Raw genomic sequence first — 13,869 nt, forward strand, 5'->3', positions numbered from 1 at the left:
ATTTACTCTTTAACTTCTTCCTTTTTAATGTACTGTAGATGAAGAATACCCCTTGTGGTTGCAAACATGTTTTCCCAGCACAGGGCCTTGTACAACATTGTTTTAGGTTCTCTCAAGAGACTTTGTTAAAGAATGAAATCTATGTTGTAGATGGGAAAGAGAACCTTGTCAAGCTGATAAATTAAAGAAGCTTGTTTTCTTTGGGGAAAATACTGTGAATAACATGGTCATCCAATTAAGGTACTTCACTAAACTGGAGGAAGCCTTTCTGTTTTGGCATACTTTCCAATAAATACTGTGATATGTTTCCTACAGGACTGCCTATTAACATATTTGTAGCAATGCGGCTGTGCTTTAATTTATGATTTCACATTTCAGGCTTTAACTCATGTGATTCCTTTTAACTTAAAGGCCAACTCCCCTCGATAATAATGTTTTTAATTTCAATGGTTTCTGTTTTAGTTAAATGAAAAGCTGGCCAATAATATCTATTAAGAAAATCTGTGGCAATATTTTTGAACCAAAGCTCCACGTTCCACCCAGTGACCACAGCCATTATTAAGTTTAAATTAATATGTCATTCTCCCTTGATGAATGTATTATTTGTCTAGAGACAACATATTGCACAGCACTTGTACCAACATGCACATCAGTCTTTATACCCTGGTGGGGTTTACAAACTTATGTTTCAGCTTCACTCATACATGCCCCGAGGCCAGTTCAAGTAAGGGCTGGTTTACACGTAAGTGGTGCACTAAACTCACAATACTGTATGCTGTCACACAGCACACCTAGCATGCAGCTCCATGCTCTAGGAGTGGTGTTGCTAATCATATAAATAGCACCTCAACACACCTCCCGGCAGCTATGCATTGCAGTGCAACATGCAATACCCCAATACCATGCGTTTTGGTGAGGTGAATTCTCTACTTTTTTCCGGTACAGTGCAATGCATGGTTTTGCAGTACCATGCACTGCGCTGTGCAGAACTGAGCAGCCACCAGGAGGTGCACTGGGGAACACTATAAGATAGCATGCATTAAGCCCACATTAACTGGCCCTTAAAGAGCAACTTACCACGCAGATAAATGTACTCAATCATGGGGAGAACACACGCTCCATGCAGATGATATTCCTGTTAGCATCTGATCACAGGAAACTGTCCAGCATTTTCCATAATGAAGAATTAACAAATAGTTTGTAAACCCAGGTATTAAGATTGACTTTATGGCCTTGTTTCAGGGGGGTGAAGACACGGACATTGCCTTTTAGTATTTTTAGGCAACCTGTTTAAAATAAAAAGGCTACTGTTACTGACCTTTTCTGAAAGTGCTTGTTTACTGGCTGTCACATGGATTTAAAGGCTTCAATACTTTCTAAACCACTGACCCAAAATCAGCATACATATCAGGTCAACAGCTCAGTGGGTTTTTAAGGACGAAAATGATAGCCTGGCCACATGTACACAGTTTTATGCTGTATGTTACTTAACAGGTGAGTGCATTTATTTGCAAACAAAGCTTGTCTATATCTTTCATTTTCCATACAAAATGTATATATTTGCTTTTGTAAAAGTTTAACTGATCTAAAAATCACCATCTGATTTAGCACAACCTGTATTTTTAGATACCACTGGCTATGGTGCTGCTATCCCTTGAAATAATCCTCCTCAAATCCCTTGCACAGTAGTACTCAACCTGGAAGATGGAGGTCCAGCCTACAGAATAGCCACCTAAATAAGGGAAATCTGCCTAGTAGAAAACAGACCAAAATAATAAACTCGACAAGATTCTAGTTCAAATTACTCCATACTCTATCCCAAACTAAAATTTAAAAAATGTAGGCTTTAGATAGACAATAATTTAAGAATTTAATGTGTTAAAGTGGTCTTAAACTTCTAAAACTATAGTTGCCAGCATCATAGCACAAGGAATGCCGCAGAGGGGCACATGTGTGGGGGTGGGGATCATTTTATAATCCTTAGACCATTGCTCTGTGGTTGTTTTTTTTTTTTTTTTTTACTTTAATGGATAGCCCAAAATCATTTTACATTTTTAACTAAATTAAATGCTGAAATCTGGTGTTTATTGGTAATTGCACATCATTGTTTTTTGCAGTACTCTAAAAGACCTTCAAAGGAAACCTATTACTTGAAATATTTGCTTTGTATCTGTTTTGTTCATTATCATGTAAATCACAATTTTCTACTGAGAATTAGCTCATAGAAATCCATTAATGCAGAGTAAATCTAAGACACAGGGGAAATGTCTTCACTCTACCAAGATAAGCTGTCCCTACAAAGAGAGGCTGGTTCAGTGATACAAATATTCGGCATTGCACTTGTCTAGAATAGATGCTATTAACCTGTATACAGTGGACAAATTTCTTGAAGCCTGGATGCTTTTGTCTGTGACAATAATGGAGGATACCATTGTTCTGTTCAGGTAGAGAATAAAGGAGAAAGGAAGTGAAGCTGGTGCCTGTTATGTGAACAAGAAAGAGAGTGGAGTTTGTCAGCCCTCTTATTCTGGCTTAATACAGAATCTAGCACCGTGCTGTGGTCTCCTCTGGTTTTCATTCATTACTTCCTCCTCTTACATTGTGGGAGTGATAACCCTGCTCTATCAGAAGTAACATCTGCAGAGTAAGCAAAAACTGAAAATAATTTAGTTTTCAAAAAATAGCAAATGTTTATTTTTTTTGTAAAGACCTGCTTGCACAAATATCAAAATAATTTTTGTGTTAGCAAAACTAGAATAACAGAGCAATAACTAACCATTCATTATTTTAGGAAAAACATCTCACACTAATCCTTTTGTTAAATAACTGACCATACCTTTTATCAAATTTGTCCCTGCCAAAAAATAATAAAGGCAACTTGCTTTATTTGGTAAGTCAGAGAAATAATTGTCCAGTGCAAAATGTTGGATACCAGGATCATGTGCCAAAAAGTACTACAAAACTTATCCATCAGGCATGGGTACATTATCTATGATTACATTAAACAAGGCTGGCTAGTATGACACTGCCAGAAGCTTTGATTGTAGCAAAAGTAATTTGATTTTAACAGATCAAATAGGGGATGTTCAAGCAGCTCACACATTGAAAACACATCTCTGTCCCTTAAAGCAAATGTGCAGGGCAAAGCAACAGGTTTGCTTTAGTCCCTTCTCCTCCAGCAGGACATACTTTGTGTGCACTCACCTGGTGCTCCTTTCAGCAGCCAGGAGTATTGAAAATACCTGTTCAGGGTATGGTGAAGCATTCCATGTTACAGTGCTGGACAAATCAGTGATGACACATGAGGAGAGTCCATAGCCCCATGTACATTTCAGCTCAAGCAACCCAGAGCCTACTTCTGCTCCCTGTAGTCAAACAGAGCAGTGGTGGAGCAAAATGTATGTGCTGCTGAGGAGACCTTAGGGTGTGCTACATTTCTGTTGTAAACTAGTTTTTAACTCTTTTACTTGCTGCCAATAGAGGGACAAATATGTCAATGTAGCCATTTTTTTAATTTTATATTATTCCTGCCTGATCAGCTAAGATTGGAGCTGTTTGTTGAGCTGGGTTGTGGCCCTTTAATCGCCACCCAGATCAACAAACTTCAATTGAAAAATTAAAGGAGGTTGGTGGAAGATGACTGGCTGAACAGTGACAGCATTCAATTAGATGCATTTACTGTTCAGGTATTCAGACAGCTGTGTGTGTCTGAATACAATTGCTGGCTGGGGGAGAATCCTCCATCCATATTGTTTACTGTGGATAGAACTTTATGCTTGTATGGCTGGTTTAAATCACTGACTTAAAACAAACATGCAGATTAGAAAATCAGAGTGAAGTCAGAGCTTCTGGTCTGAATATTTGTTCTAGGTTAGTAACTCAAAGTTCCGAAGGGTCATAAAAGAAAGGCAAGTGGTAAACCATCAATGGCAGTAAAGTAAGAAAACAAAAAGCTAATGTGAATGTGTGATTTTTATTTTGCTATAAGCATTTACATACTGTGTATTGTGTACTTGTAATTTACAGGTTGGGATTCCCCATGATGATCATCTCCACTATGATCGGAATGTGTTATCTGCTGGTTGTGCATGTTGTATTCAAGTGGAATACATGATTTACAAACATGGAATACCAACTCCCCTGTGTTTTGCAATTGTTCTGAGCGCCACAAGAAGGAAACAAATGAACAGAAAATGTGTTACATTTTTTTTAGTAAATCACTGGGCATCGTCAGTAGGTGCACATATGTAAGCAATACATTCATTGTTATCTATTTTTGCCTTGTGATATAAAATGTGATTAAAAATGTATTTGCTGACTGCCAGGCCATATTTGACTTGTTATGCTAGAATGCAGTATTGCCAAACTGTGTGTTCTTAGTAGGGCTAGTTTTGCCCTAGCTGTAATATGTTTGTAAAGTGTATTGGCAAAATATGCAGTATAGATCTACCTTCTTCCATTCATAGTAACTATTGTCCCATTTAGGGTTATGCCACTGTAGGCTTACCTTTTATGACAAAGTGAACGTTGCTTTACATTCAGAGAATGGTCTTCTCATGGCCGTTATGGTGTTTTTTTTACCATAGTGCTTCCTATATGCAGTTTGTTTGAATTGTACCAAAAGACTGAAATGTTGACAAATGAAATAGTGTTTCTAAAAATAAACACAAACTTAACCTATCGGAGCTTTTTTTTTAATATTGAAATTGTTACATATCTTTTCCTAACAACCTTTATTTATATATGGGTCTTAAGGTGATTATGTAAAATTCAGTGGAGTGTCCAGTTGAATAAAAACATGTGTGACTTTATTTGACAGCATAAAGTTGTCAGGCAAACTTAAAAGGTACAAAATATCAACAAAAATAATGTACAAAGGTAACAGTTCAAAATGTGGGTACAAATAACAGAAACATATTGTTTGTCTACAAGCGTGTGAGTCTTGTGAAAGCTTAAGGCCCCATTCACACGTAGCGACATACCTTTTGCGGCGGCCGGGATAGTGCGACTTTCGGCTCCAGACGTTCCAGCGACGATCTAGCGACTGTAGCGCGACCTTCTCTGTCGGGCTCCATTAGAAAAAAGCAAAATCGCGCCGAAAAAAGGGTCCTGTAGAAGCGACATGCGACTGCGACGAGCGACATGGAGCTAAGACAGCTCCATTGAATATCATTAGCCGGTGACTTCTCGCGACATCACGCGGCAAAAATGCGTGAAATGGCGTGATATATCGCTACGTGTGAATGGGGCCTAAGACAAAAAGTGTGATTAGTCTTGTGTCTTAAAATATTTATTGACAAGTGTTTTTGTGTCCTGTGTGTGGGTGTATCTATGTGTGTGAAGTGTAATGTGTTGTGTTCTCCAGAAGGACTGTCCCCCGTCCTTACTGTATATCTATGTTCTACTCTAACCTATAAGATGTCAATCTGACCATACCTTACAAAGTCATACATACGTGCAGAAGGAAGTTCTATTTCCACTACATATCAGTATAATGAGGTTCCATATTCTCTATACTGTATATGGGTTTTACAATAGTCCTGAGCTTAGTACATTTCAACAACTACTTTTTGGACTTGTATAGTAGACAGAAATCTGCGCTAATGGAAAAACGCCAATTAATCAATTGGCAATAAAACAAAAAACAAATTACCACAAAAAATCAATTATTTAAAATATGAGACCAAAAGAAGCTAAGAGCTGCTGAACTAAGGCAATTTGCCCTAAGGGTTAAAGAGATGTAAAGTACAGCGCTAGCAGCCTCTCGGTCATAAATCCAAATAACTATAATGGGTATAATATCAGTCATGAGTGAAAATGCATTCACAAAGGGAATAAAATTGTATGTATCAAACACATTAATGTGAATAAAGTGTGAATTTAAGTGCCAGTGAATAACAACCAAGGAAAAAATATATCATAGATTATATTAAATTGAGTGATAATCCAAAATATGTGAAACCAATCTCCAAAAAACACTGTGTCAGAACCTACTGCTGTCCTAACAACAAAGTGCTATGCAAAATGTATCGGTGAAGCAATGTTGCAAAAACATTAAAAACATAGGTGAAAACAATGTTGCAAACACCACATGAATCACAAAATAGCAACATAGTATATACAATGTGTATAACCAAAGTGATAAAAAAGATGTGTTTCCTTTAGATCTCTCGTAACTGGCCAGAAAGAACAAAAGGTGAATCTTCTATTTGAATCAAGCTTGGGCCGGGTAAATAGACACCAAAAAGGTCGAGCTTTAAAATTGCGTGCGCCTGTGAAATAGAAAACGGCCACACCCAAAATTGGCCATAGGCGACGCTTTAAAAGCTTTTACTGCTCATCAGTTTAATCTAATCCGTAATTAATGGCCCTAGAATTATTGCTCTCATTCTGACGTTCGCGGCGATATGCAACATGTGTGGCACAATATGTGCCTTGGTGCATTAGGGTGCCATTCAAAATGAATGTTGCCACAATGCAGGTTATGCTAATGCACATGTTACTTGATCATAAAGGTGTGTTTAGGCTGTTAAAGAGGCCTCTATTCTTGTTGGAAGCTAAAATAATTGACATCTATGATACATCTTTGATGGAAAAGGTTCCTTAATATCGTGAGCTGCCCGTGACTGTTTGATGACTGCGAATGAAGACCATCAAAGGGTTCTTGGGGCTGGACACTGATCAAAGGAGATCTGCTGGACTGTCATGTCCTGGGGCAAGCCCGACCCCCTGCTGGTATTTACTGCCCTCACCTGTGTCAGCAAGGCATATATGCTGGGATGGGGGCAGGGGCATATGATGGAACCTTCTTCCTGTGTGACACTAACCTAGCTGACAAGCAAGACCTTTGGACAAGACAAGTCTTTCTGAACTCTACAATCAAGAATGTGATTCGCTGAGACCTGCTAGAGAGGCGTGTCCGGAGAACAGAGAAAAACCCATGGCTTGTGTGAATGAGAGAGAGAGAGAATGGTGTAGCTAGCTGTAGGATCCTTAACCTCAATACCTATCCCCAATTCCCCTTTCAACCCCCTTAATTGTATTAGAATGTATGTATATCCCTATTTGTAAATAAACCCAACACTTATTTAAGATTCAGTTGTTCATCAGTAATTTAAGGCACCCCCAAATCAGAGCACATTCTACAATTCTTCACAATAAAAGTGCAAATAATAGTACACTGAGTTTGGAAATATGTTGTCTGGTGTTACTGACTAACATATATATATGGTAAACTACAAATATATAAAATTCCAAAACCACCATAAAACTGTGTAAGAAAGTCCCTCACATTTAACACTCCCAACTCATTTAATACACAAAAACTGTCAAAAATAAATCTACCTACCATGGTTCCAGTCCAAATATGTCACAGTATCCAGATGAAAAAAGAAAAACACGGTGCACCATTTAACTGGTATGATCCTGGTCATGTGTCTATAGCACATAATAAATATTGCATAAAACCACTTTTGGAATAACATGTGGAATTTGAAATAATGAATACAAAGTAGCATATTTGCATTACTCTACATGTACTCTACTCCATGACATGTGCTGAAAGTAATACTATAAATAGTAATTAAAAAACATTGTTGCACTATACAAATAAACCCAACAAAAAGTGATGGAATGTGAAAAATAACACTACATACCAGCATCTAAAATAATGATACAACAGATCTCAAATGACCAGCTCTTAAAGAGAAATGGCCAAATACCCTAACAAGATAAATTGCAACAGTGTAGCACTATAAAAATAGCACTGTACAAAAGCAATAACAGATGCAATGTTAATAGACAATACTTATTTAACAGTGTCTCAGGTGGACTTCATAACTGTGTACACAGTGACAAATAATAACAAGTGTATCCTCAAAGTTCTTTGCTTTGTGTAACGGTGATCTTTTGTGAAGATACAACCACTCTTGTATGAACAACTTCAAAAGAAATAATCACCAATGTTTTTTTACAATATATTCAGGTGCAGGATCCATGACCACACATATACTGTACACACTCCTGCTCGCCTCGTAAACCTGACCATAACTAAAATATTTTAGTATGGTCTAACTTGCTTCCCCTTCCTTCCAAGGGCCATGGTTTGCCTCTATCATAGAGCTGTGGTGTGTCACGGTTCATCATGGATACAGGTGGTAATTCAATCAAAAAGAAAGAATGGCATACAGTGTAATTTCGTATAAAAAAAGCTTTATTTAAAATAATCATAAAATCTACTCGCATAATCCCGCGAGGACAAAAGGAGTCAAAGGATGCAGAAAGTAACTTTTTTTTTTTTCTATGTCCTACACGCAGAACAATTTAATAAGCTGGACCATCCACAAGCACATCACTCACAGTAACAGTGTAGCACTATAAAAATAGGCAATACTTATTTAACAGTGTCTCAGGTGGACTTCACAGTGCTACCAGTCTAGGAGCCAGCCGGGATTACTGTTCGAGTGAGTATAGGCAAAATGAACACTAGTTCCCTGCAGTGTGGGGCTAGCCCCACTGCAAGGGTTAAGATTTTATTTGCCTGGAGTTCTTCTTTAATGTATATCATGGTCTGCGTCATCAGAATCTGCTCTTGGGATTCACAAACTCAAATATATTTTGTGAAAAACAATATATATTTTTACACCGAAAAATCCAGCTTTATTATGTTCTGTAAATATAGTTGGAACCTGGGACTAAAACAATAATGTGTTTTTCCTCATAAAAAGAAAATCCAATTTTTAGTACAATGGGTTTAAAAACAAATTGTCAGCTCCTCGGTCTAAAGTAGCAACAGGTTTCTTTTTCCCAAATTACTTTAAACTCTTGCTACAAAGTTTGGAGAAACTGTAAAGCTGGCATTCTCAGCTCCTGGCCCTTAAAGTGTAGCTCCACTTTTGGTGAGAAAAAAAAACCAATCCTCTCTGGGTGTATATTGGAAGGATTTTAACCAACTTTGTTGCAGTTTCTTACTGTTTATGTTCTGAAGAAATATCGGTTTGTTTCACCATGTCCTTTCCAAACTAATCCCTGAATGGGAGTGCCTAGGTTCATTTTAATCAGCTGGTGGAGTTCCTGTGTTGTAATGAGGAAAGGTGAAGTGTCAGCATCCCTTTAGTATTAATTAACCCTTTACTTGGTGAGAAACCTCTCACCAAAAATGAAATTAATTTTGTACTTGTGTCTCGTAAGATTGGTCAGCCTATTACAGAAGCAGGAAATTACATTTCTGGGGGTATTCTGTACACCAACTGTGTGCAGAATGCCTGCAGGTCGCTATATAGCATTTAATTTTTCTGGCAGATTTTGAACATTACAGCAGCTGCAGTTTTAAAGGGAAAGGTAATTTTTAATACCATTAAATTACAAAATGGCTTGTGCAACAATTTTATATGCTATATAATTTTTTAAAGATTTTTTTATTTTTAAATTGGAGTTACCCTTTAAACAACAGGGACTTTTAAAAACAGACCTCTGTTTTTTGTTCTGCAAAAAATACAGCCTTTAGAATGCTGAGCTCCAAGTGCTAAAACATACAGTATATTGTCAAAAACCTCCTATTATTTGTGGCTCAAATTAAACAAATGGAACTCCTAGCCATAAATATATGGTCTGACTTTCGAAATTTAGAAAATACCTGGTAGTTTTTTTAAATCTAGACAATTATTCTTTTTAGTACCTTTTGTTTTAAATTACAGATATAGTTGTGTCATATGTTAAAATGCCTTTTAAAGATTGAATTAATTCTAGATAATACCTCCATGGTAACTAAATGAACTGTATTTTAGCTTGTACCTCACAAAAACACCATGTGCATAATTACTGAGAAACAATACATATTATACTGTGCACTTTTGTTGTAAGTAACAAAGGCATCTGTACAAAATGTTCCCTTGTTGCTTGTTTTTTAATGTAATGCTGAGATCCTGTGAGAATGTTCTAGACTTAGATATTTCAATATTTATGATGAACATAAGTGCATGCTTTTAATAGTCCATTTTGTAAGACTGTTCGAAGAGCAGTCTGAATTGTGGTTAAAGCTTTTGACATAAGACATAAGTGAGAACGTATTTGACTGGATTGGTATTCTGTAACCAACCATTTCAGCTTATTTTGATTTAAAAACTCAAATACTTTCTTGTAGTTAAAACCCTTTTAAGATTCCAGAATATTGAATTGCATAAAAAAAACACACAATCACAGTTCAACAATAAAACGTACATATGAGAGTCCAGTAAAAGACCATGGAACTGTTGAACTTGACCTAAAGACGTTGAACCCAACTTAAATAGACCCTTTCAACAATGTAAAAAAAAAAGTGTATTCTGTTAAATCTTTACTCTCTTGAGGATTAGCATGCTCGATATTGGTCAATGTGATCTCTCCTGTCCCTCTTGTAATGAGGTAATTGAAAAAAAACAGTAGCCCCCTGCTACTGTCAGATAGTGTGCCCCCTACACACTATCTGACACTCCCAGAAGTTTCAGATAGCAGTGGCACCTGGAGTTCTTCAAGAGAGTGAGAATTCATCAGACTACCAGCCAGAAAATTGAGTATCCTGCTGCTTCTTTCACAGTGTGCTGTATTCTTATTTTTTTAATTTACAGTGCTGACAGGGTCTCTTTAAAACCAAATTTTAGGCTGAGCAGTGAAGAAAAAAATGTCTATACTCACCTGATCTCTGGTGCTGTCCATAGACTAAAGGTCCCCACACACCTTACGATAATCGTACGATAATCGCGGGAAATCCCGCGATCGTACGATTATCATAAGGTGTGTGGAAGCCGTGCGACCTCTACTACTGTAAGCAAAACAAATGACAAACACACTCAACAATTCGTCACCAGCTATACAGTAAGGTGCACACGAAATGGGCTCTACTACTGTAAGGTCGCACGACTTTTAACTTAGGACATGTTCGAAAACCCGCCGAGCATCGTACGATGTTCGGTGGGTTTGTGGCATGTTCGTACGATAAAAGCCGTACGGGCCAGTGTGCGCAAGCGCACACTGCCCATTCGGCATTGCGGTAATCGGAAGCCCGCCCCTCAGGGGGCGTGGCTTGCAATCATCGCAAGTACGATCTGCTTATGCAAGATAGGCAGATCGTACATTTTTTAAAGTACCTTACAACCATCGCAATATAAGTCTTGCGATGGTTGTAAGGTGTGTGCCCAGCCTTACCCAGTCATCAATTCAGTAATACTTGTCTTCTGGGTAGCTTGAAACCCTGTGTCATTTAACCTACTTCCTATGAGCTCAGGTTATCAAGGCTTGACCCCCATCCTGGACTTGCAGGAGGAATGCTGCAGGGAGTGGGGCCATGTAATGCTGCAACATTTAGGAGACATCCACCGTCGGAGAAAGAAGATGGTGAAGAGGACCTTTTACAACATCAGACTTGGCCAAAAAAACCCAGAGAAAATAATGAAAAACAAGCCATGGCAAGTGTTTTATGCCTGGTGCTTTAACAAACAGTGTGGTGCAGGTGAGGTGTATATCTGCTTTAAGTTTTTTTTCTTTTTTTTTAACCTATATAATGATGTAGCTGTAAGCTTGTAACATTTAGAATACGTGTGCAATAAATGCAGCAAGCATGCATGTAGGAAGATTCAATGCAGATTTTTTTCCTATTTACTATTAATAATTTGTATTCCATAGAACAATAGCTAGAGAAGGATGGATGTCACTTATCTTCCAGACTTTCATCTGCTCCTGCTTTGCATAATTTAAGATAGGCCATGCAAATCTCGATACTAAGAATAGTGTTAACGACTTGAACTTCTATACTCCAAAGGCCCCTTTAGATGGGTGGTCTGTGCAGGTCCTCCTGTCAGTTTTTCTGTTTCAATATTTTAATTAATTTTCAAAGAACAAATTAAGAACATTTTAATACAAAACATGCAGTCATGGGAACAACTATGGCATAACACCTTTTACAGGACTGGAATCAGAATGAGAGTACAACAGGGCACATGCAAATGTAAGAAAACATGAAAGGAATATCAAAATGATCACAAACTTCAAAAGACTTTCTCAATAAGAAATAGTGCAAATGTAACCATCTGTAATAGTATTACTCAATTGAGCATACTAGGCTATTGTCATTGATGCTATATAGACATAAGGAAAAAGATTCCCATGTTGACAGTGCTGGAAGAAATATTCAAGAGAATTAATCCGTAGGTATTCATGAAAAGTATCATTGTCAACAGTCCTGTATCATACTAGTAACGGGCCAACTAAGGGTTTAAGGGCAAAAAACATTTTCAAGTAAACAATAGAAGTCAAGAACCAAAGGGGGGGGGTTAGAGGAAACAAAGGAAAGAGTAGAAAAGAAGTTGGTTGATCATGGGTTGATGCATGGGTTCTAAGAAGAGTATCCTTTTAAGAAGAGTATCCCACTGCAGGAGAGGAAGCCCCTGCCGTGTGGTGTAAGTGGGGGAAATGGTGGGTGGGTGATGAAGGTCTGGATGAAAAAGGCTAAGCCAAGGCTCCCAAACTTGCAAGAAACATTTGTCAAGCAATAGGCTTGTGAGGCATTGATTAATCATATTTGGGTCAACCTTTTGTTTAACCTTTGTAAAGGGGATTAACTGCTTTTTCCAGTCACTAGCTATGGTCAATTGAGCTGCTAGTAAATCCGTGAGGGGACCATATACCATCGCATCATTACTTTGTAAGCTACCTCTAGATTGGTTACATTTAGAGAACATCAGACCAGATCCTCTCCCAATCCTCCTCGGCTTTATTCAAACGAAGGTCCAATTCCTATTTTGCCACATACCTGTGGCATAAGGGAGATGGAAGCTGAATCAGGTGTGAGTACAGGGTAGGAATTAGCTGAGGGCCAATGGGGTTGTGAAGGCTAATGTGCTCAAAGCATGCCAAAGGGGGAAAGAGATTTGTCTCTAATCAAAGAAGAGATTCAATGACTAAGTTGTAGGTATATATGCATCTCTGTTGGAGAAGGTTGTTTGTGTTCCTGGAGATGGGACCAAATTTAGACAACAGAGTCATCTTTACTGCAGAAACCTTGCCGAACCAAGAGAGACTGTGAAATAATAAAGAGCTGAGCCTTATTTTGAGAGACCAGAACAAGGGAATATAATTGACATTATATAGGGAATCATTGGAATATGTATGACAAGTTCCCAGATAGCAAATGCAAGATCTAGCCCAATGAAAAGAAAAGTTAGATTGTAATCATGTGAGAAAACTATTGGGCAAAGATACATTCAGAGCTTGGGACTTGTTCCAATTAATTGATAGCCCCGAGATAGAGGAAAAGGTATCAAGTAAATGTAAAAGATTAGGGATCGAGACATGTGGATGGGTGATGGTCAATAATCGTCCGCTGAAAGGTTAGCTTTAAACGATATGCTCGCCAACTCAACCCCAAAAATGGCGATATTATTGCGAATCATGATAGCCAAAGGCTCAATTGCCAGGGCAAAGAGAATAGGTGATAAACCCTTGTCTAGTGCCCCTGACAATTGAAAAAGTTGTGGAGCAGGAGCGGAGATAGCGAATGTGTTCAGTCAGGGAAGCATAGAGGGCCAAAATCCATCTTACAAAGGGTGATCCAAAGCCCATTTGGATAATACAAACTTCAAATAATCCCAAGAAATTAAATGAAAGCCTCTCTGGAGGTCCAGGGAGAGTAGGAAAACAAGGGATTCACCTAGAATTCATAACATGGGTCAGATGTATAGTTTTGCAAACATTGTCGGATGCCTGCCTCTGGGTATAAATTCCACCTGATCCCTATGGATAAGCAAAGGGAGAAAGATGTTTATTCTATGGCCAGGATCTTGGCAAGAATTTTAATATCAACATTAAGCAACAATATGGGCCTGTAACATTCAGGGT

The 13,869-nt window shown here is 38.0% G+C and overlaps 1 protein-coding gene across 1 annotated transcript in view; it reads left to right on the forward strand.

Moving 5' to 3' along the window:
• OCA2 (OCA2 melanosomal transmembrane protein) overlaps window positions 1-4,114 on the forward strand; it is a 220,777-nt gene extending 216,663 nt beyond the window's left edge. Inside the window, exon 25 of the mRNA XM_018562806.1 lies at window positions 4,027-4,114. Coding sequence (XP_018418308.1) covers window positions 4,027-4,114 — 88 coding nt within the window. The remainder of the gene's footprint in view (window positions 1-4,026) is intronic.
• The last annotated feature ends 9,755 nt before the right edge of the window (window positions 4,115-13,869 follow it).

The sequence above is a fragment of the Nanorana parkeri genome, unplaced genomic scaffold (assembly GCF_000935625.1).
Source record: "Nanorana parkeri isolate BGI_ZX_2015 unplaced genomic scaffold, ASM93562v1 scaffold601, whole genome shotgun sequence".
NCBI classification, from domain to species: domain Eukaryota; kingdom Metazoa; phylum Chordata; class Amphibia; order Anura; family Dicroglossidae; genus Nanorana; species Nanorana parkeri.